We start from the raw sequence: 19,311 nt of genomic DNA on the forward strand, positions 1-19,311 counted from the left end.
ATATTTGGTCACGATTTGTATTTCAGTAACAACTGAGTTATAACTAAATATTCGTTCTCCGTCAAGTAAAATGTTATTTAAAAAATTGTTAGAAGCCTGTCTTACGTCATAAACAGCAGATGAGCGAATGCAGTGTATTGGCGTTATGTAACTGTGTAGTCTTGTGTTATGTATTCGTGTATAAATGAATGACAATGAATTGATTGTGAATTTGAGAGCTGAATTTGAGAGACACGGCCATCCAGAGATGCTGCTTGATAGGCGGACGCCCTGCCTTCCGTGCCTTTTCCCCTCCCCCCACGCAATGGCCTGTCCCCCGCGTGTCCTCCCACCCTCTTGCGTCGTCCCTCCCCCCGTGCGTCCCGCTCACCCTCGTGCGTCGTCCCTCCCCCCGTGCGTTGCCCCTCCCCCGCGCGCTGGCGGCTCGCAGAGGCTGCGCCATGTTGCGTCGCTATGCTGTCGCTTTTGCGGCAGAGGTGAGCGAAGCCTTCGGGCGGCGGAGTAAAAAGTGGGCAACGTCGCAGTAAGAAGACGCGAAGGGACGGAGCGATTTCCCCTCTTCACCGTCTCGCCCTGTTGCCGCGAACGATCGGCGCCGGACTAAGATGAGCGGTGTCAGCCCGTAACGGCCGCTCGCCAGCCCGGACGCCCGTCCGCTGGCCTTCCCCGGCGCGGATTACCCTCAGCTGCGGTCCGGGAGGCGCCGCATTCAGTGTGTGAGAGTGTGGTTGTGTGCATGTATGTACGGTTGTGGGGAAGTGTGTGAGGGTGTGTGCGGGTGTCTGCGTGCGGCCTCAGAAAAAGGAAGATGATGAAGATCATGATGATGATGATGACGAAGATGAAGCTTCGGTGGGGCTGCAGCGGGTGATCTGAACTGCATTTTTTGTCCTTTGCCCCATTCCTGTTATTTTTTTTCTTTTTTAAATAACATTTCGTTCCCTGAAACCTGGACCCTGTCAGAGCTGTTGATGAAGGTGAGCAGCGCCTTAATCTCACTAGCCGCGTCACGTTATAATAATTATAATAATAATGATCATAATCGTAATGATTATGCAGTTTCTCGGGGGAGGCTGCCGCAGGACGTGCTGTGTCAGTGAATAACCCGGATTATTCCCTTCCAGCCGGTACGCACGGAGCACTGGCTCCCTTTGCAGTGCATCAGAACCGCTAACACGGCCGATGTAACAGCCAGCCTCCGGGAACTGCGTGTGTGTCTGTCTGTCAGTCTGTCTGTTCGTTCGTTCATCCAGGGCAATGATGATACCCGCTGTGGGGCTCCTCTCCCCTGCTAGGGCACAGGCGGATTGGGAACCTACACATGCAACTGTCACAGCCGCTGGCGTTCTGCCCGTTTCCCCCCTGGCCAGTCACCCAATGGTCCCCCACCCAGCTCTCAGGACTACTGTTTAAATTAACTGTGCATCATCCTCTCCATGTGCCCCCTCCACCTGAGAGCCGCTGCACTCCCTAGCAACCAACATGAAGTCTCCTTGGGGGGCGCTGGCACTGAGTCACAAATACCTGGTTACTGTGGTTCAGACGTCGGGGGGGCTCTCTGCTATTTCATTAGGCCTGAGCAGCGAGCCATTTTCCACCACTGTGATGTGGAGAGCCCACTAAAGCCTGACCTGTTTTAGGTGCAGGTCATTGGTGTCCCTAGTGACGTTCCAAGCTCTGCAGCCAGGGGGCACCAGCAGGACCCATAACGACTGGGGTCACGTGTCATGCTGCGGGGGAGTTGTCTCTTTAGTGTAAGGATTGTCTCTGGGTTTGGTGGGGCGGGGTTTGAGAAACTGGAGACCCTGTTTCCATAGCAACATCACCCCCGCTTTAATGTTAAACCGTGGATGGTGGCCAGATTCCTGATATTCTCATTTTGAGCATAAAGTGACCCCTGGGAGTGTATGGGGTTTGGGGTCACGTTTGTGGGGGGTTGCCCTTACAGAGAAGCCTATTCGCTCCTGTCTTGTTTTCTTCATTAAGCTGACCTTGTTGCTGTCAATCCTGCCTCTTTTGCCCCCACCCACCCCCACTCCACGTGTAAATCAGCCCCTGAATCCTGGTTCTGAGGCCGTAATATGCAGTGCAGCAGGTGTGTGCCAGTGGGTGGGGGCGGAGGGGTGGAGTGTGGCCCACCCCCCTTGTGTAACCGAACCTAAACGTGGAATCTTACCGTGCTTTTATTTGCACGCTGCACTGTAAGCGGCTTCACACTGGGGCCAAAGACCCGCTTATTCGGGGGGGGGGGGCTGATTCAGCATATTCGGCAAATTCATCAGCTCCTGTGAGCTGCCCCTCTCCCACAATGAAGCTGGTGTCTTCAGTTCCAGATATTTTTGGTGTGTCGCTCTTCTCGTTTTAAAGAGGCGTCTGGGGAGACAGAGCCCTATGTTTTTCGGATTTGGGGTTTTCTGCAGGAGCCAGTGTGATGTCCCTGCAGCAGGGCGCACTGGGCCACTTGTGCATTCTTGATGTCTTCCTTTAGACTGACATGTAGATAAATATTCATGTGACTTTACTAATAAGGCAATTAAAACAGTCACACTGGCAGCCACCCTGTAATAACCTTGATGAATAGTCACTGGAGCAGTTTTCCCACTTGTGTGTCTTCTTTTCACTGCGACGTTGTTGGCTATGTGCACGGTTTATGAGACGTTTCAGGGTGTGGAAATGCACGTTTACCTTCTCGTAGTAAATGGGTCGCGTCCTGCTCAGCTTGGATTCGGATCACGACCCGGTTCAAGCCCGCAGCACTGTCACTGAACTTGGCTCGTCCACGGGGCTCTTATTGGTCTGGGTTTTGATCTGGTTTCTGTGCAGTTTGGGTTTCGACTGACGCACACACCTTCGAGGCTGGGTGCGCTGGTCCAGCTCATGGGCGGTGGACCTCGCTTGGGGACAGGATTACTGGTGAGGGCTGTGCTGTCTCTTCGTACCGGTGACGTGAGGTGGGGCTGTCTGCCTCGCCTGACGGGTGCCTCCCGCATCGTCTGAGTGCCGTCCCGTCGTGGTTAAGGTGCTAGCGCAGTTGCTCTCTGCTCAGAGCGCCGCTCTGGTGTTATTCAAGATTAATAACAGGAACAATGCACATCACTGATAGTGTTTCCCCTTAGTGACCGTTTTCCGCCCCCCTGCAGTCTCGAGTGTCAGCGCTGATTCATCCCACGTTCTGTTCCACTTTTTCGGCTTCCCAGTGTTTGCCACGCCCGTTCCAGGATTGTCCACAAAACACAACAAGAGCAGCTTGACCGGATTTGGATCTACGTGCAGCCATGGCGGTTGGGCTCTTGCAGACGAGCTCATGTCGGGCGTGTTGGGTTCCAGGCCCCATGTGTCACCAGCGGGGGGTGGTGGTGTCGGCCTGGCTGTGGCGAATGAAGCTCCTGCTCTCATTGTGAGGGCGTGTGGTGGAGCTGGGGCGGTGAGGTGCCCCCAGGCTGCCCTGCAACACCCCGTGGGCTCTATGGTTGACGGTGGGTCTCGCCCTTCCTTCACCTCGATGTCCCTGCCTGTGTTGCCCTCCCTTTGCTGAGATGCAGCTCCAGGGTCTCTCCCAGGAGGGCAGGTAGCAGTGATCCAGTTTTACCTGGGGGAGGAGGCGCTGGGCAGACGTCATATTCCTGAACAGAGGAGAGCCTCGGAAAGCGTGTGTTTAATCAGGGGTGGGGGGAGGTGGATAGTGAACAAAGGCTCGTGCAGACCCTCCCCGCCTCTGGGAACGGGGGACGAATCAGTCCAGCAGGCAGCCTCCAGAGTGAATGATGTCATCCTTTTGTTCAGGGCGCCACCTACCTGCACGATGTGTGACGCACGGCTGCTTAAAGTCGCCATGGCACTGGATGGTGCGGTGGTGGCGAGGAGGTGGATGATGCGATGGCGCCGCCGTTTGGGGAATGGGGCTCTGTGTTTTGGGTGGGAGGGGCATCACATGGCACATGATGACTGGAGAGTCTTAGAGCGTCCAGGGAAAATACTGAAGACTGGCTTTTCTGTCCGGTGCGGGTGATAGCAGTGACACAATAGGGGCAGCATTCGCGACATGTCTCCCTACACGAGAATCCGCCCCCCGAGGTCCTCCCCCCTAAGACAGCTTAGCCCACTGGCTTGTCCCATTCAGTGACCGCCGTATGACCGCATCACGTGACAGGCCAGGCGGCGAGGTCAGCTGAGCATTCAGGCTCCACTCTTTCATCTCTCGACAGCATGGCGGTTTCTCACCTTCGTGCTGCTTCTTTGACTGTCGGAGGTAAAAATAACGGCGACTGCTTATTTCTGTGGTTTCTGGGCCTGTCAGTTTTTCAGTGGGTGTCGCATCTGGGACGTCATGTGATTGACAGACTCCTCTCCCTTGTGGAACCCGGCCAAGGGCTGCTGGGGTCATGCTGTCCGCTGAGCTTGCTTTGTCAGTGGTGGTTTTAACAGGCACTGTTTCTGAATGACCTTCGGGTGGGTGACTTTGTCCTCAGCGACCTTTAAGTTGCCCTCAGACAGGAGAGGACTCCCTTAGTGTCTCCCTTAGTGTCTCCCTTAGTGTCTCCCTTAGTGTCTCCCTTAGTGTCTCCCTTAGCGTCTCCCTTAGCGTCTCCCTTATCGTCTCCCTTAGCGTCTCCCTGCCACTCCAGCCTGCAGAGCAAGAACCACATGGCACATGCAGTGACCCGCCATCACAGTCCTCGCCACCCCGAACTCACTCCCTGGAGAAATCGTGGAGGCCTCAGCAAGCCTGAGTGCTTCTGGGGCCCTCCATGTGGCTCCGGGGTCGGGGTCGGGGCTGGTGGCAGGGGGTAGCGGGAGGGCAGGGGCATGCTGCTCTGACATCCAGTCGGGGGTATTTCTGCTCGGAACAGCTGCACTGCGTATTTTCTTGCGCGCTTGGGAAGTTATTTTGGATGCGCTGCGTCTTTGGCGAAACCACGAGGGGCTATTTTGCACGGTGGGCAGGTTATGCCGCTCAGCCACTTGGAAGCAGACGTCTCTTCTCGTCGATGTGAGAATGTTCCAGATTGAGCTGCAGAATGACTGGCTCTGGCTGTTTAATGCTGCATTTCACGGGATCCGGCTGACCAGCTTTGAGTATAACGTAGGTGTCACGCTGGGGGCCTTTAAACTAGGTTACAGCTAACGATTTCTTCAGCTTGCCTTTACTGTGTGTCATTCATTTTCATTGGCTGCAGTCTGCAGATTCCTCCTCCCCTCAGCCTATCAGTGCTTTGGGCTCTGGGGCAGGGACCCTTGTCCCATGTGGTCAGGTAGGATGCTGTCCAGTGCGGGCGTTAGATATGGATTGTTCCCCTGCGTCATGTGATCCCAGCATGAAACCTGGCAGCATTCTGAGGCTCAGACTAGCACCCTGAGCGCCGCGTACCTTTAACCAGCACTAAACACCTTTGAAGCATCTCTGAGTGGCACATTAATAAAGAGGGGATACAGCTTAAGCACTCGCATCCATCAAAGGACTGTTTTAATCCAAATTATTGGGATTATTCTGGGGCTGTTTTTGGTGGGGAGTTACCGCCCTGTACAGGATTAAAAATAAGTGTATAATGTTACACCTGCTACTCTAAAGTCTGACTTCGGCTGTCTGGGAGGTTCTGGTGGGGACTCAGAGCGGCCAGGTGCCCTGGAGGGGGTCCCATGCCGTGTGTGGGGGCGTGAGGCTGAGGGGCGTCGCACTTCGTTTGAATTATACCACATTTTGGTGGCGCTAAAAAAACCGAAAGGAAAATGTTTCAGTACTGATGGGAGAGGGAGCTTTGGATCCCGCGGGGGCGGGCTTATTGTGTGCTGTGCGTCACGGGCTGCCTCGTCTCCTATTGGTCGCTTTATTGGTTACTTCTCAGCCTCATCTGTACTGACATGCATGAGATAAAAAGCACAACAGTTTCCTGCCTCGAAGAATTAATCCTCTGGCCACGATTGATTTACGTTCCGCAGGAGAATTTATTTCAGGATAATTATTTCATGGTCGTGTGCTGACATTGGATCTCCTGGGTTCTCATACCGCTCTCTCCAGCCCGGGCTGCGGTTAGCCTGTGCTAGGGTGCCCTGTGGTGACAGTCCATCACGGGAAACTCCCAGTGTGTCCAGTGTGTGATTTTGGGATGTTTGTGTTCGTTTGGTCCTTATTTTTCATTTCCCATATGACCAAATGGCTGCATGACCCCCCCTCCGCTGCTCAAATCGTTCTGTCACTTTGTCAGCTTTGCCATCCATGTTTCTATCCATGTCCATCTGTCTGTCTGTGTCTGTCTGTACGTGTCTTTGTGTCCATCTGTCTGTGTCTGTCGGTCTGTCTCAGTCTGTTTCTGTGTCCATCTCTCTGTCACTTGGGAAGGCAGGGCCTCCTGTGGAACTCCTGTTCCCACCCCTAAGAGTGTTGGACGTACCAGGATCTCAGTATAGATTCCCATGTTGACATGCTGTTTGTGTCTCTGACCTTTTGTGAAAGGCTGCTATTGTCATTTTGTTCGTGTTTACTGCCCATATCTGTCCCCCCTTGCAGCCTCTGTCACCGACCCGCTCGCTTCATCTCAGCCCTGGAGGACATAGTCATGTAGATCGAGACTCTCCCCCACACTTTCCCGCTTGATTGTACTTTAACGTGCAGGCGGCCGAGGTGTCGGGTGGGTTAACAGAGCCCCCCCACGACCGCAGCTCTGACCCGCCCCCATCGTGCCGGGCCGAATCGGCCAGCAGGTTTTTAAGGAGGTCAGACGGCAGCTCGTGCTCGGAGCGACAGGGTCCCCTGGAGAACCTTGCCTCCTCTCTTATTATTTAAATTCATTTATGGGCGTCAGCAGCACTCCCTCGGTGAAAACATTAACATAATGAGTTCTGTGCCAATGGCAAGCTGCGCCCTGATAGCCCCTGAAGAGTGGGCGGGGCTTACTGAGGCCTCCTGTGTGTGTGTGTGTGTGTGTGTGTGTGTGTGTGTGTGTGTGTGTGTGTGTGTGTGTGTGTGTGTGAGATAGAGAGAGAGCTGAGGCCTTGGTAGGTGTCTGCTGCCATCCTCATTAGCAAAGGCAGGCTTTGACTCTCATTATCACCAGATGATCATGGGCATTAAACGGGAGCCTCGGGCGGGATTTACTGTTAACTTAGGGGTGGGATGTCGCACCCGGCTGCTCTCTGGCTTGAATGTCCTCACGCAGATGTGTGCTCCTCCTATCCCTGATTGCTGCATCTCACCTGCGGGGGTCCCGGACCCCCCCAAGCTAAGGTGAGGTTGAGTATTCTGCATCCGCATCTGATTGTGGTTTGGGTTCAGGCTCGGGGGCGTCCCCGGCGCGCACCTGCTACCGCTTTTAGCTTCTGAGTTTCCAGAGGTGGGGGGGTCCCTTTCTCTCTTCAGGGCCATCCTGCTGTCGACAGGCGTGTGGGTTGTTCATTGTGAGCATAGCAATATTGTGCTGCGTGCTCACAGCAGGGCCAGTGTACAGCCGCCTCTGGAAAACTAGATCAGCGCATTTCCGGAAGCTTCCTCCATGGTGTGCAGCCTGTGGCAGGGGTCGACTCACTTGGTTCCGTCCTCAGGTCGATGTTTTCCGTGCTCGATGGCTGCACTAGAGGTAGGGAGGCCTTTAGCGTGGAATGATCAGTGATGTTTATGGAGGACGTGGTCCCTGTCAGGCTGTTAATCTCAGAACCATGAACCTAGTGTCCAGCTGCTTGCGTGAGAATCGTGGGGATGCCTTTTTGTTGTTAGTCTGTGGTTTTATAATCCTACTGTCTCAGTACCCAGAATACTCAGTTGAGAATTTCTCTCTTTCTCTGAATATATTTCTTGAAGTTTTAATGGAAGAAATAATTTCTTCACCAGCAGCTTCACCTTGTGGAATCTGCAGTGATTTACATGCTGTCTGTCTCTCTCCCTCTCTGTCGGTCTGTCTGTCTGTACTGCAGACCCCGTGTGGACCGTAATGAGCGCACGCCTCCGCTTGCCGGCTGGCAGATCCTACAATGTCCGGGCGTCGGAGCTGGCACGAGACCGGCAGCATGCGGAGGTGCTCTGTAACGTCCTTCTCCTGGATAACACCGTCCAAGCCTTCAAAGTTAATGTAAGTACCCCCCTACGCTAGGATGCTCCTTAGAGATCCACTGCCGTGAAAATGTCAGGATAACCCTTATTTCTTTTCCCTTAATGAATTTCGGAAGTTTGCCAGGATTCAGATCGATTAATTAACATTTACCAGTGCCTCATGTGACTTGTAGTTTTGTTTTTTTTTGGGGAGTTTTCAACATAATTAGTAAATATGTCCACGTTATCTAAGGGAGTGCATCCATTTTTAACATACTCCTTTCCTATTAGACTTGGGATGAAGGACAAATGTGCAGCTCTTCATCAGGCACAAGAATTCAAAGTGTTTTTATAAAAGCTTGTGGTGAATAATGTGTTTAATGCTTTATAGAATGTAATTGTAACAAAGCAGCATTTTCCACAGCTAAAGCTTTATCCTTTTTCGGCTGGAAGTTGATGGCAGGAAGTGACTTGGGTTTGTTTACATATTGCTATGTGAAATGCAGAGGGGTGTAGAGTTTTCCAAGCCTGGAGCTGTACCCGGTTTGTGGCTCGCATGGCTTATTGCTCACGACAGTTTAGATAACCATTTGTGAATGAGAGTCCTAGGAGTTTTAGTTTCCCTGTAGCATTTGGAGGTGTGGTTCACCGCCCCACAGCTCACTTCCGCTCCCTACCATGACTGTAACTTCATGAATGATTTAATTCAGTATGAAGTGCTGAACAGAAGGGTGTCTCGGGTTGCCAGGGATAGGCCACGTATGGTACCTGGGCGATGATTTGGCCACTCTCTCTGCTCGACGACACCGTACCCAGCCACGCCAAGCAGCAAATGCTGGACGAAGTGCGAGGTCGTGGCGGGAGATCCCAAGTAGGAAGAATGATGTAGTTTAGGCCGGTCATGAAGCCTGAAGGCCTTTGTAAGTGGGCATCTCTAGGTGTGCAAGTTAACTGACGTCACTGAAAGGAGGGTCTCTTTGACACAAGTACATAGGATCTGTTACAAATGAGGGGAGCCTTCAAGGAAACTTAATTATTGCACAGGCGTTTCAAACACTATACCAAGAAGACGATTACCATCTCCATATCTTGATAATTAGACAGTAAATCCTGATACGTTATTCATGCCAAATGTAATTTTTAATCCAGATTTTATGTGTGATGTTTAAGAAAATAATTCATTTTAAACTTTTAAATTGAAACGTAAACATTCAAAAGCTTTCAAACATTCAACCTTTAACATTTCAGTGTCCTTGAGGCCCGAGTATTTGACCAATCCCTTTCATATTCTGCATAAAGACTACAGTTTATAAAAGAAAAGGGCTTAAGGGGTGTCTCATTTCACATCATTCATTTTTCAGTGTTGCCCTTCCTAAGGGACACCCTACCCCACGCCGGGGGAGCCCTTGCTGGAGGCCGCAGGGGTGCCAGAGTGCCGGTTTCAGGCCTTTGCGTGGATGTGCAGTTATGGTGTGTGAGGGCTTGTGTTTATGTGCTTCCTCCGTCTGCCTCGAGCTGTTCATTAATACCCCAGTGGGCTCCTCCATAACGGAAACGAGCCCATCCAGCTTACTTTGGCTCGCAGCTCAGGCCAGGCATCCCCCCCGCCCCTCTCCAGCCGGCCGCCGGTGCCAGCAGAACACGCCGCAGATGTGACACTGTAACTAGAGTCCCTGTTAATTTTAGTCCCGCGACTCGCCCTCGGAACAGGGTGGCCAGCTATTTGCATAAATGCCCAGCGTGCCGGCGTGACGGTTTTCTGGTGAGTGTGCTTTTGCACGCTTGTGCGATACATGTAAAATGTTCCACTGGGGGGCGCTGCCCTCTATCACAGCTGTTGTGGGGCTATAACGGGTAACTGCATTCTGTTGAATGGGGTGTGTTTTGGAAGTGTTGCGTTCACCTCACTGGAGCGTGATGTGGCTTTATTTACTCACATGGCCTCTGTCCTGATCTGCAGCAGGGCATTGTGGGTGCGGTGCTGAGTTTCTCTTCCCGGCACTGCTGCGGGACTTCGCGAGCATGGGTACAAGGATATTTAGGGATAGAGGGGCATTTCTTGCAATATTTATATCACTTAATGGATCAGGTAGCTCTGAGGAGCTAATCTTGGGTCTTGGTGACAGTTGATCCAAACCGGATCTGGCTTGTCAGTGGACCCAGTCAGGCGATCAGTTACCCATTCAGGGTAGTGCTACTGAAATCTCAGAGCTGCTAAATCTGTTCATCCGTCTGAGTGGTAAATCGGCAGCCTTTAGGATAAAGCCGGGGAGGGCAGTGACTGAGTGAGCTATGCAGATGCACGGTGTCCCCCAAGGCGAATCCTCGGGCCCGAGTTTCCTGTTGCTCGGAGGCTCAGTCAGAGAGCCGTGGTTACGGTTACCCCACACCCCCCCGGCGGCTTTTTGTGTATAATAGATGTCTGAGGCCCCCAAAAGGCAGCATCTGTGCTCTTCCTGATGCCTTTAGAAAGCCTGCAGGCTGCTGTATAGAGAAGCTCTTTATAAAAGGCAGGAACTGGACGTCTGCTTTGGGCTGGCAGATGGGGCTTGGCGTGCGTCCCGCGGGCTGCCGTGGGGGTCAGGATCAGCACTAAAGGAATGTGGAAGCAGTGTTGCCCTTCATGGGATGGGATTCCCGCGTGGCCGGGTGAAAAGCTCAGGCACGGCTGCAGAGATGTTCGGTTTTACACTTGAATCATTCTCTGTGGGGGCAGGAAGCGGTCACATGGTCATCTTCCCTTTGCCTGACATCCGGGGGCTCTGTGGTGGCCGACGGACAGGAAAGGCCAAGTGACAGCTTCTGTTCGGTGAGCGAGGAGCAGGGCTCCCAGAGATGCCTGAGGAGAGGGGTTAGGGTGCAGCAGTGGGAAGTTGTAGGTGTGGTTTGTGTAAATAGAGGCCTTTGTTAGGTTTGTTAGCTGGTAGCGACTGGTCCTAGTGCTAGATGGCGCTATCCATCCTCCATGGGGCAGAACGATGTTTGCCGGCGCAGATGTGGGAAAAGGCGTGCTGTGGGTCTCCTACCTGGGCGCCCATGTGACACACCTGTCCTCCATGTTGGCCACAGAAGCACGAGCGAGGACAGGCCCTACTGGATGTAGTCTTCAAGCATCTGGAGCTCACCGAGCGGGACTATTTTGGGCTACAGCTGGCGGACGAGTCCTCAGACAGTCCGGTGAGTACTCTCCCCCCCCCCCCCCCCAATCATCTTCAGGCCACAGGGGGCAAGATCCATGCCACACACCTGCATGGAGGTAGGACATATGCAACTGTGTGTATCTCCTCTGTGTGTGTCAGTGTCACTACACTGAGTCTCTGTTTTGCAGAGGTGGCTCGACACTAACAAACTCATCCGGAAGCAGTTAAAGAGTAAGTGAAAAGTCTCTCTTTATGCCCGTAACCCACACCTTGTACCCCGCCAGAGGGAATCATTGACCGTCCCGTGGTTTGCTTCGCAGGAGGATCACCTCACAGTTTGAACTTCAGGGTCAAGTTTTTTGTGAGCGACCCGAACAAACTTCAGGAGGAGTACACCAGGTGAGGGGCCTGAGTTTACACCCAGGGAAGGGTCACGGCCGGACACGGCATTGATGGGGAACTCCCAAGGCTCCACTGATGTGTTTGTAAACATGGGTGAATTTCAGTACCTGTTTTATAGAGGATGGTATAAATCCCTGGATGTTCATCCTACTCCGCCACAAATACCAAGGGTACATCAGTTCCATCATCTATGGGTTCCTTCCTCGTTGAAGAAGACCAATCCCATGATTCATTGCTCCCCATGACTCCATCTGGTCTTAAGGCTGTTCTGGTACGCCATCTTTGAGCCACAGGGCACTGGTGGTGCAGTAAGATGCCCCATGGAAGGTTCAGTGGACACAGCGTGCTATTTTTAACACCCTGGTGGCATGCCGGTCCTCAGAGTGTTTGGCCTGTTTGAGACTTTGGCGTTGAACCTAGGAGGAGGGACGGCACTCTGAAACAGGGCCGTTCTCTGAGCTGGCTGAGAGGTGCAGGAAGCAGTAGGTTTGTTATGGGGGGAAGTAAACAAGACTCATACCTCCACAGGGTTATCATAAGAGCGTGTAGTGAGGGACCACACGCGGGGTATTAACATCTCAGAGTGATGACGTCAGATCTGTACAGTCACACGTTTTGGTCGGACCCGCTAACCAGTTTGTCCATTTCAGGTACCAGTATTTTCTGCAGCTGAAACAGGACATCTTCAGTGGAAGGTGAGTGTCATCTTCCTGCCATTTACTCATCATGCGAGGTTCTCATTGGCTGTCATTGACTTTGATTGGCTCTGATTGGCTGATGTGTTTTGCGGTTTCCCACAGGCTCCCCTGTCCGTATAGCACTGCCACCCTGCTGGCCTCCCTTGCCGTTCAGTGTGAGTATCCCATTGCGGGTCCCCTGTCCTCTTCCCAAACCCTCTCATGATAGTGCAGCTTGTTACAGTATCGGTTTTTTAGTTTTCATTTAGTGTCTTTCATTTTTTTGACCTCCCCATCAGTTGTGCACCTGACAGCAGAGCGTAGTATCCAGATCACTGGGTACGGTATCCTGACAGCAGAGGGTAGTATCCAGATCACTGGGTACGGTATCCTGACAGCAGAGCGTAGTGTCCAGATCACTGGGTACGGTATCCTGACAGCAGAGCGTAGTGTCCAGATCACTGGGTACGGTATCCTGACAGCAGAGGGTAGTGTCCAGATCACTGGGTACGGTATCCTGACAGCAGAGGGTAGTGTCCAGATCACTGGGTACGGTATCCTGACAGCAGAGGGTAGTATCCAGATCACTGGGTACGGTATCCTGACAGCAGAGGGTAGTATCCAGATCACTGGGTACGGTATCCTGACAGCAGAGCGTAGTGTCCAGATCACTGGGTACGGTATCCTGACAGCAGAGCGTAGTGTCCAGATCACTGGGTACGGTATCCTGACAGCAGAGCGTAGTGTCCAGATCACTGGGTACGGTATCCTGACAGCAGAGCGTAGTGTCCAGATCACTGGGTACGGTATCCTGACAGCAGAGCGTAGTGTCCAGACTGCAGAGTTTGATATCCTGATCGACGGGTGTAATATTGATGTCCTGACCTCAGTGTTTGGTATCCTAACCGCAGGGTGCAGTATCCTGACCGCAGGGTGCAGTATCCTGACCGCAGGGTGCAGTATCCTGACCGCAGGGTGCAGTATTGCTATCCTGACCACAGGGATTGATGTTTTGACCACAGATATTGATATCCTGACCTCAAAGTTTATTATCTTATTATTCCGACCACAGGGTGTAGTATCCTGACCACAGAGACTGATTTCCCGACCGCAGGGTGCAGTATCTTGACCACAGAGACTGATATCCTGACCGCAGGGTGCAGTATCCTGACCACAGAGACTGATATCCTGACCGCAGGGTGCAGTATCCTGACCACAGAGACTGATATCCTGACCGCAGGGTGCAGTATCCTGGCCACAGAGACTGGTATCCTGACCACAGAGACTGATATCCTGACCGCAGGGTGCAGTATCATGCTATGATTAGGATGCTTACTGCATCCGTCCCATTGGATCGCCATTCTGAGCCCGTGGTTGATACGTATGAGGTGGGTTTCAGGCAGTAATTTGGTCAGAGTGATGCTGAAACACTCGTTTCCTCATTAACTCCTGTGATTGGCCCCGGGGACCAGCCTGCAGGACCTGCCACATGCTGGGCTGGTGAGCCACCCGTGACCTAAGGCCCCTTTGCATTAACCTTAAACTGGACTCAGCCTCCCACTCCCCAGCAATCCTGTCGATGGTGTTCAGTTTCACTTCCGGATCTGGGCTGTTTCTCACTATGTGTACTTCACCGTACTTGGGTTCTCATGTACCTGTTTCATGTCATCTTCCATTGCCGAATACCAGCTCCAGTACTAAGGGCAGAAGTACAGAGCCTGGTAAAAATCCTCGGAGGCCATTCTTGCCTCACCCAAAATGTTAAGGACACATCGGTTGCATCTTCGCAATCCCATGATGCATTGGGCCTCAAGTTCGTTCTTGGGAGGCATGTTGGCAACTCTGCTCTTCTCAAGACTACAATATGGTCTTTGCATTTCTGGCTTTGAGAAACACTCCTGATTTCGGAGCTGAATCTTCCACGATGTTTTAAAAATATTTTCTGAGACTCGTACTGTAAACGTATATTTGCATGTAACTTATAACCCCTTGAATTTAATATCACGTTCTCAGTGTTTGGCTTTGTGTTAACATTAGCACCGATTCAGTATTAAAGTTAGCGTTAGTGTTGACTAGGTGTTAGGGTTAGCGTTAGCATTGGCTGAGTGTTAGGGTTAGCGTTAGCATTGGCTGAGTGTTAGGGTTAGCGTTAGCATTGGCTGAGTGTTAGGGTTAGCGTTAGCATTGGCTGAGTGTTAGGGTTATCTCTTGCGTCTCCTGCAGCTGAGCTGGGAGACTACAGCCCGGAGGAGCACCTGCCCGGTTACCTGGCTGAATATCGCTTCATCCCCGGCCAGCCAGTAGACTTCGAGAAGGAGGTGGTGAAGCATCACCAGCAGCACACGTGAGGACCGGTGCTATCGAGTGGGAAGACCCTCACACACTTTCACATATACTCGGTGCTGTGTGCTATCCCCCCCATCACCCCCGTGTCAGAATGCACCATATTGCTCATTTCCAGGGTCTAGCTACAGTTCAAGGGGGTGGGGCCAGGGATGGGTTGTTCAGCCCTGATAGACTTGTGGTGCCCGCTGATTGGACAGTGCTTGGTGGCCTTCCTGAAGACACTCCTCTTTTCTGGCTACACAGAGGCCTGTCTCCCGCCCAAGCAGAATTCAGCTACCTTAATACGGCCCGAACATTGGAGCTCTACGGCGTGGAACTGCACTATGCAAGGGTGAGTGTCTGTGTGTGTGTGTGTGTGTGTATCTCACATCCCAGCCTTGTGTCTCCAGCGTTGCTGTCTCACAAACATGCACTTTGATACAGAGAGAAGATGGGCTTTCAGTGTGGGGGTGTCTGTCCCATGTGGCTTTTAGACTGAAATTTGACAGTGACACAAATCATACCCGGCTGGCCGCCTTTGTCCTGTGCAGATGCATGTCATATTAATATGATGCGTCTGGGCAGCCCAATTAGTTAAAGCTTTAAAGTCTGCGAATGTTTCCCAGCTGAATTGCAAATCTGACTTGCAGCAGAGCATCAATCCTAACATCATGCTGCCTATATTTGGAAATATTAAGGGCATAGCTTTTTGCACGTTTCTTGTCCTGTAGTGCCACACAGAGGCAGCAGTGAGGTAATGCTGCTATCTGCTTAGACCTTGTAACCCTGTACAGGGAGTCTGCGTGATTTTCATTAGAGCAGGTCTATTTCTCTGGACTGCCCATCCGATTCAAACAGCAGGTGCCTTCAGGGGTTAACAGCCTGGTGTTTTGGTTGAGGGAAGAATTTGATTATGAAGAGAAAGAGCGTCAAGACGCAGGGCTGCGCTATAGTTGGATTTCAATCTAGAAGAAGCCCTGGGCAACATGCCTGCTAATCCAGCACAGCGCCACCTGCTGGTAGTCTTGGAGATTCAGCTGTCTTCACACTTTGCGCAGGTGTCAGTCCCTGGGGGCTTATGACCTGAATTTTTATTTTATTTTTTTACCTGTTTCTTGTCCTTAGGATCAAAGCAACACCGAGATTTTAATTGGGGTCATGTCAGCAGGAGTGGTCATTTACAAGAACAGGGTACGAATCAACTGCTTTGTATGGTGAGTAGTCCCTGGGGGCCGGGCTGGGATGGGTTTCAACGGGCCGCACAGATTCAGGTGTATCCCAAAGGGCAGCGAGCGAACCATGATGGTGCGGATGTCATGTGCCTGCGTGGGGGTGAGGGGGGGGGAATACAGGGAGCTGTGCAGGAACAGGGTCTTCAGCTTCCTACACTGTAGGGATAGCTAACAAGCCGGGTTCAAAGGCACAGTCTTTATTTAGAATATCGCTGAGTCATGAAAGCGGGGGGGTCTGAAATGGGTTAGCAGACATTTGCACATCATTAGCAGTATTTATGGGCCTGTGTGACGCTTCTGTGTGTCTCTGCTTCCCTTCCAGGCTGAAGATTGTAAAAATATCTTTTAAATGTAAACAATTTTTTATTCAACTCCGGAGAGAATTGGTGAGTTTTAGCAGCAAGACAGCTTGGGGGGTGGTTTTTCGTGTATGTATGTATGTATGTATGTATGTATGCGTGTGTGCGTGTGTGTGTGTGTGTGTGTGTGTGTGTGTGTGTGCGGGGGGCTGTGCACGCACTGGGAGCCACTTCCTGAGAATGTCAGTGTGGGATAACGAGCAGATTGTTTAATTACAGCTGCTCTAATGGGCATCTTGCTGGCACCAGTTGGACATGGGGTGTGACATCGAGCGGGTAGGTGGACTGTGGGAGCTTGTAGCCCAGACTGAACCTGTGCTGTCTGCTCCCCCCTCCGGCCGCAGCACGAGACGAGGGAGAAGCTTCTGGGCTTCAACATGGTCAGCTACCGGGCCTGCAAGACGCTGTGGAAGGCCTGTGTGGAGTACCACACCTTCTTCCGGCTGGAGCGGCCTGCCTCGCCACACAGGGGCTTCTTCAGCCTCTACTTCACCCTGGGCTCCAAGTTCCGCTACAGGTGAGTGTCCCCCCACCCACAAGCAAGCCGAGTACCCCCCCTTTAACTCTGAAACCTCTTAATCGGCACATGTGAGTAGTCTAACCTAAGGAAGTAACACACGTAGGTGTGTGTCATAGAGAGAAGACATACAGTCACGGTCGCCGGCGTGCATCCCTTTCAATTGGGGGGAGGGGGGGGGGCTATACCATGCTGTCTGAAGTACCGCACCTGTCATAACGGGAGAACCTTCATTATAAGTCCTCGTCCATCTCCCTAACCGCCTGCTTCCCTCTTGCAGTGGCAGAACCGAGGTGCAGTCGGTGCAGTATGGCAAGGAGAAGGCTGTCAAAGATCGTGTGTTTGCCAGGTAATGCATCATGGGAAATGGCCAGGGGCTAAGGCTCATGGTCCCCCTCCCCCATACGAGCCAGTCAGGTGGGGGCTGGCACTGCGGTGCAGTCAGCCCTTCTGAGACGGCCGCTCAGCACTGCACAGGAAGACGTGCTGCTAACCTACACCAGCAGGGTGGGGGAAGGGCGGGGCCCCACTCTTAAAAGGAACGTCGTGCTCCGAGCCACAGGGACAGCATGCTGCTGGCCACACGCCACCGCTCCAACCAGCGGTAATGTGCCGCCGCGATCAGGGGGCTTCTGGGGATGCGGTGGTCGTGGGGGAGGTCATGTGACCGGGATCTGCTGCCAGGTCGCACTGTGGACTGGCTAGCTGGCTCGCTGGCGTGATGTTCCCAGGTCGCTCTGCGCTCGCATGTACCTCTGAGTAAGTTATAAATGCTGAGGTTTCCTGTTTGTCTTTGAATCTTGTTCCGCGATGTAGGCTGGCGTGAGCGTGTGGCTAGGTGCTGCTGTCGGCTGTCTCACACGTGATGTTGCACACGTTCCCCATGCCGAAGGGTCAGTAATCGCGGGATCGATCCGTATGTCGACGGCAGAATTCTGCGGTTCCTTCTCTAGGGTGGGACAGCGGGGGGCCAGAGCCTCATCAAGATTTTCGCCGGCCTCATTGGGTTATTGGGGCTTTCTTAAAATCCTTGGGTGGCGTATGACCTGAGCTGGTCTGCTGGTGATTTTTAAGCGTTTAGCTTGTTTGCCTGATATGAAGAACTCGCCGCTTCTCCGTGTGATGCGTTCTGTCAGCTCTGTTTCTGGGTGCCCATCACATCTGGAAGCTCTTTTTATAGTCGTATCCAACGACTCTGACGTTTCCAGAGAGCCAGGGGGGGTCTAACCAGGATCCGCAGACCAAGGAGGGGCTGCTCTAGACAAACTAACGGCTTGAGCCGTGGACCCTGGATGACCCCTTGACAGCAATGATTCACTTTCTCACAGCTCGCTGTGAGCTGACTCACGTCGGTGTGCTCAAAGACCAAAACCTGGAGGTGTGAGATAAAGTGTGACGGGTGCCGCCTCGAGTGATGTCGCTCTGCTGCTTCGTCGGCGCCGCTAGCTGGCCACACCCTTCGGTTTGCGTGCCGCCACCTGACCCCTGAGTTCTTCCCGCAGGTCTCCCAGTAAACCGCTGGTCAAGAAGCTGCTGAGCGGCATGGACTGGGAAACGGTCAGCCGGAACTCCCTGTCTGAGGAGCGGCTGGAGACCCGGAGTCTGCCCACCCGCTCCCCGCCTGGGACGCCCGACCAGTGAGTACCTGGGATGCCTGACAAGGACTGGGGCGTGGTGATGCGTACACACACATGTGCTCTCTGACACGAGAGCATGTGAGCATCTCTCAGGAACTCCACACCACACAGAAGACATGCTGAAACCTGTGTACTTACACTGTAATTTGAGGGAGGGGGCAGGAGGGTGTCCCACCTTGAGGAAGCCTGGGGTAGTGGTATTTGCCAGGTGGAGGCAGGTGAGAAGCAGCTTGGGGGACCCCCTCAGAAGGCAGGCCGTCCCAAGTGTCCGCTCATAAACGTGACCCCCGATCGCTGTGATCCTGCCGGCAGGAGTTCCCCGTACGCGCAGACGGGGATCCGCCCACGGCCGTCATCCATCGGACACCTGGTTGATCACATGATCCATGAGTCGCCAAGCGATGTCTTCGCCAACCACAAGTCAGCCTCCTCCACCCAGGCGGACAGCATCAGCCTGGACTCCTCTTCGTAAGGGCCTCCCCCTTTATCAGTCACTTACACATGGGGGCATCTGGCTGAGAGCCATGCACGTACACACGCCGCATGCTCTGTCTATCAGGGGGGTGGCTGCTGCCGTCCGTGCCAGTGGGGGGGTGATGGTAAATGGAGGGGGGCATGTCACTGTTAGTGGCTAAAGCACATCCTTACTCACTGTGGTTATTAGCTCACCGGGAGAATTGCTACAGTGTGCATATTAGCACAGTGTGGATATTGGCTGGCTGTGGGTATTAGCATGGTGTATGTTATTTGCACAGTGTTAGCTTGCTGAGGGTATTATTACAGTGTGGATGTTAGCTTGCTCAGAGTATTAGCATGGTGTGGATGTTACCTTTCTGTGGGTATTAGCATGGTGTGAGTGTTAGCTTGCTGTGGATATTAGCATGGTGTGGGTGTTAGCTTGCTGAGGGTATTAGCACGTTGTGGGTGTTAGCTTGCTGAGGGTATTAGCACGGTGTGGGTGTTAGCTTGCTGAGGGTATTAGCACGGTGTGGATGTTAGCTT

General features: G+C 52.8%; 1 protein-coding gene across 1 annotated transcript in view; it reads left to right on the top strand.

Moving 5' to 3' along the window:
* Nucleotides 1–406: 406 nt before the first annotated feature.
* Nucleotides 407–19,311, top strand: part of LOC125709576 (tyrosine-protein phosphatase non-receptor type 4-like) — a 28,388-nt gene continuing 9,483 nt past the window's right edge. The window contains exons 1-15 of the mRNA XM_048978166.1: nucleotides 407–977; nucleotides 7,906–8,060; nucleotides 11,090–11,197; nucleotides 11,349–11,391; nucleotides 11,481–11,559; nucleotides 12,213–12,257; nucleotides 12,363–12,415; nucleotides 14,463–14,583; nucleotides 14,829–14,916; nucleotides 15,690–15,778; nucleotides 16,119–16,182; nucleotides 16,500–16,672; nucleotides 16,953–17,021; nucleotides 18,175–18,309; nucleotides 18,622–18,777. Coding sequence (XP_048834123.1) covers nucleotides 7,923–8,060; nucleotides 11,090–11,197; nucleotides 11,349–11,391; nucleotides 11,481–11,559; nucleotides 12,213–12,257; nucleotides 12,363–12,415; nucleotides 14,463–14,583; nucleotides 14,829–14,916; nucleotides 15,690–15,778; nucleotides 16,119–16,182; nucleotides 16,500–16,672; nucleotides 16,953–17,021; nucleotides 18,175–18,309; nucleotides 18,622–18,777 — 1,361 coding nt within the window. The 5' untranslated portion in view covers nucleotides 407–977; nucleotides 7,906–7,922. The remainder of the gene's footprint in view (nucleotides 978–7,905; nucleotides 8,061–11,089; nucleotides 11,198–11,348; nucleotides 11,392–11,480; nucleotides 11,560–12,212; nucleotides 12,258–12,362; nucleotides 12,416–14,462; nucleotides 14,584–14,828; nucleotides 14,917–15,689; nucleotides 15,779–16,118; nucleotides 16,183–16,499; nucleotides 16,673–16,952; nucleotides 17,022–18,174; nucleotides 18,310–18,621; nucleotides 18,778–19,311) is intronic.

The sequence above is a fragment of the Brienomyrus brachyistius genome, chromosome 16, assembly GCF_023856365.1.
Source record: "Brienomyrus brachyistius isolate T26 chromosome 16, BBRACH_0.4, whole genome shotgun sequence".
In the NCBI taxonomy this organism is placed as follows: Eukaryota; Metazoa; Chordata; class Actinopteri; order Osteoglossiformes; family Mormyridae; genus Brienomyrus; species Brienomyrus brachyistius.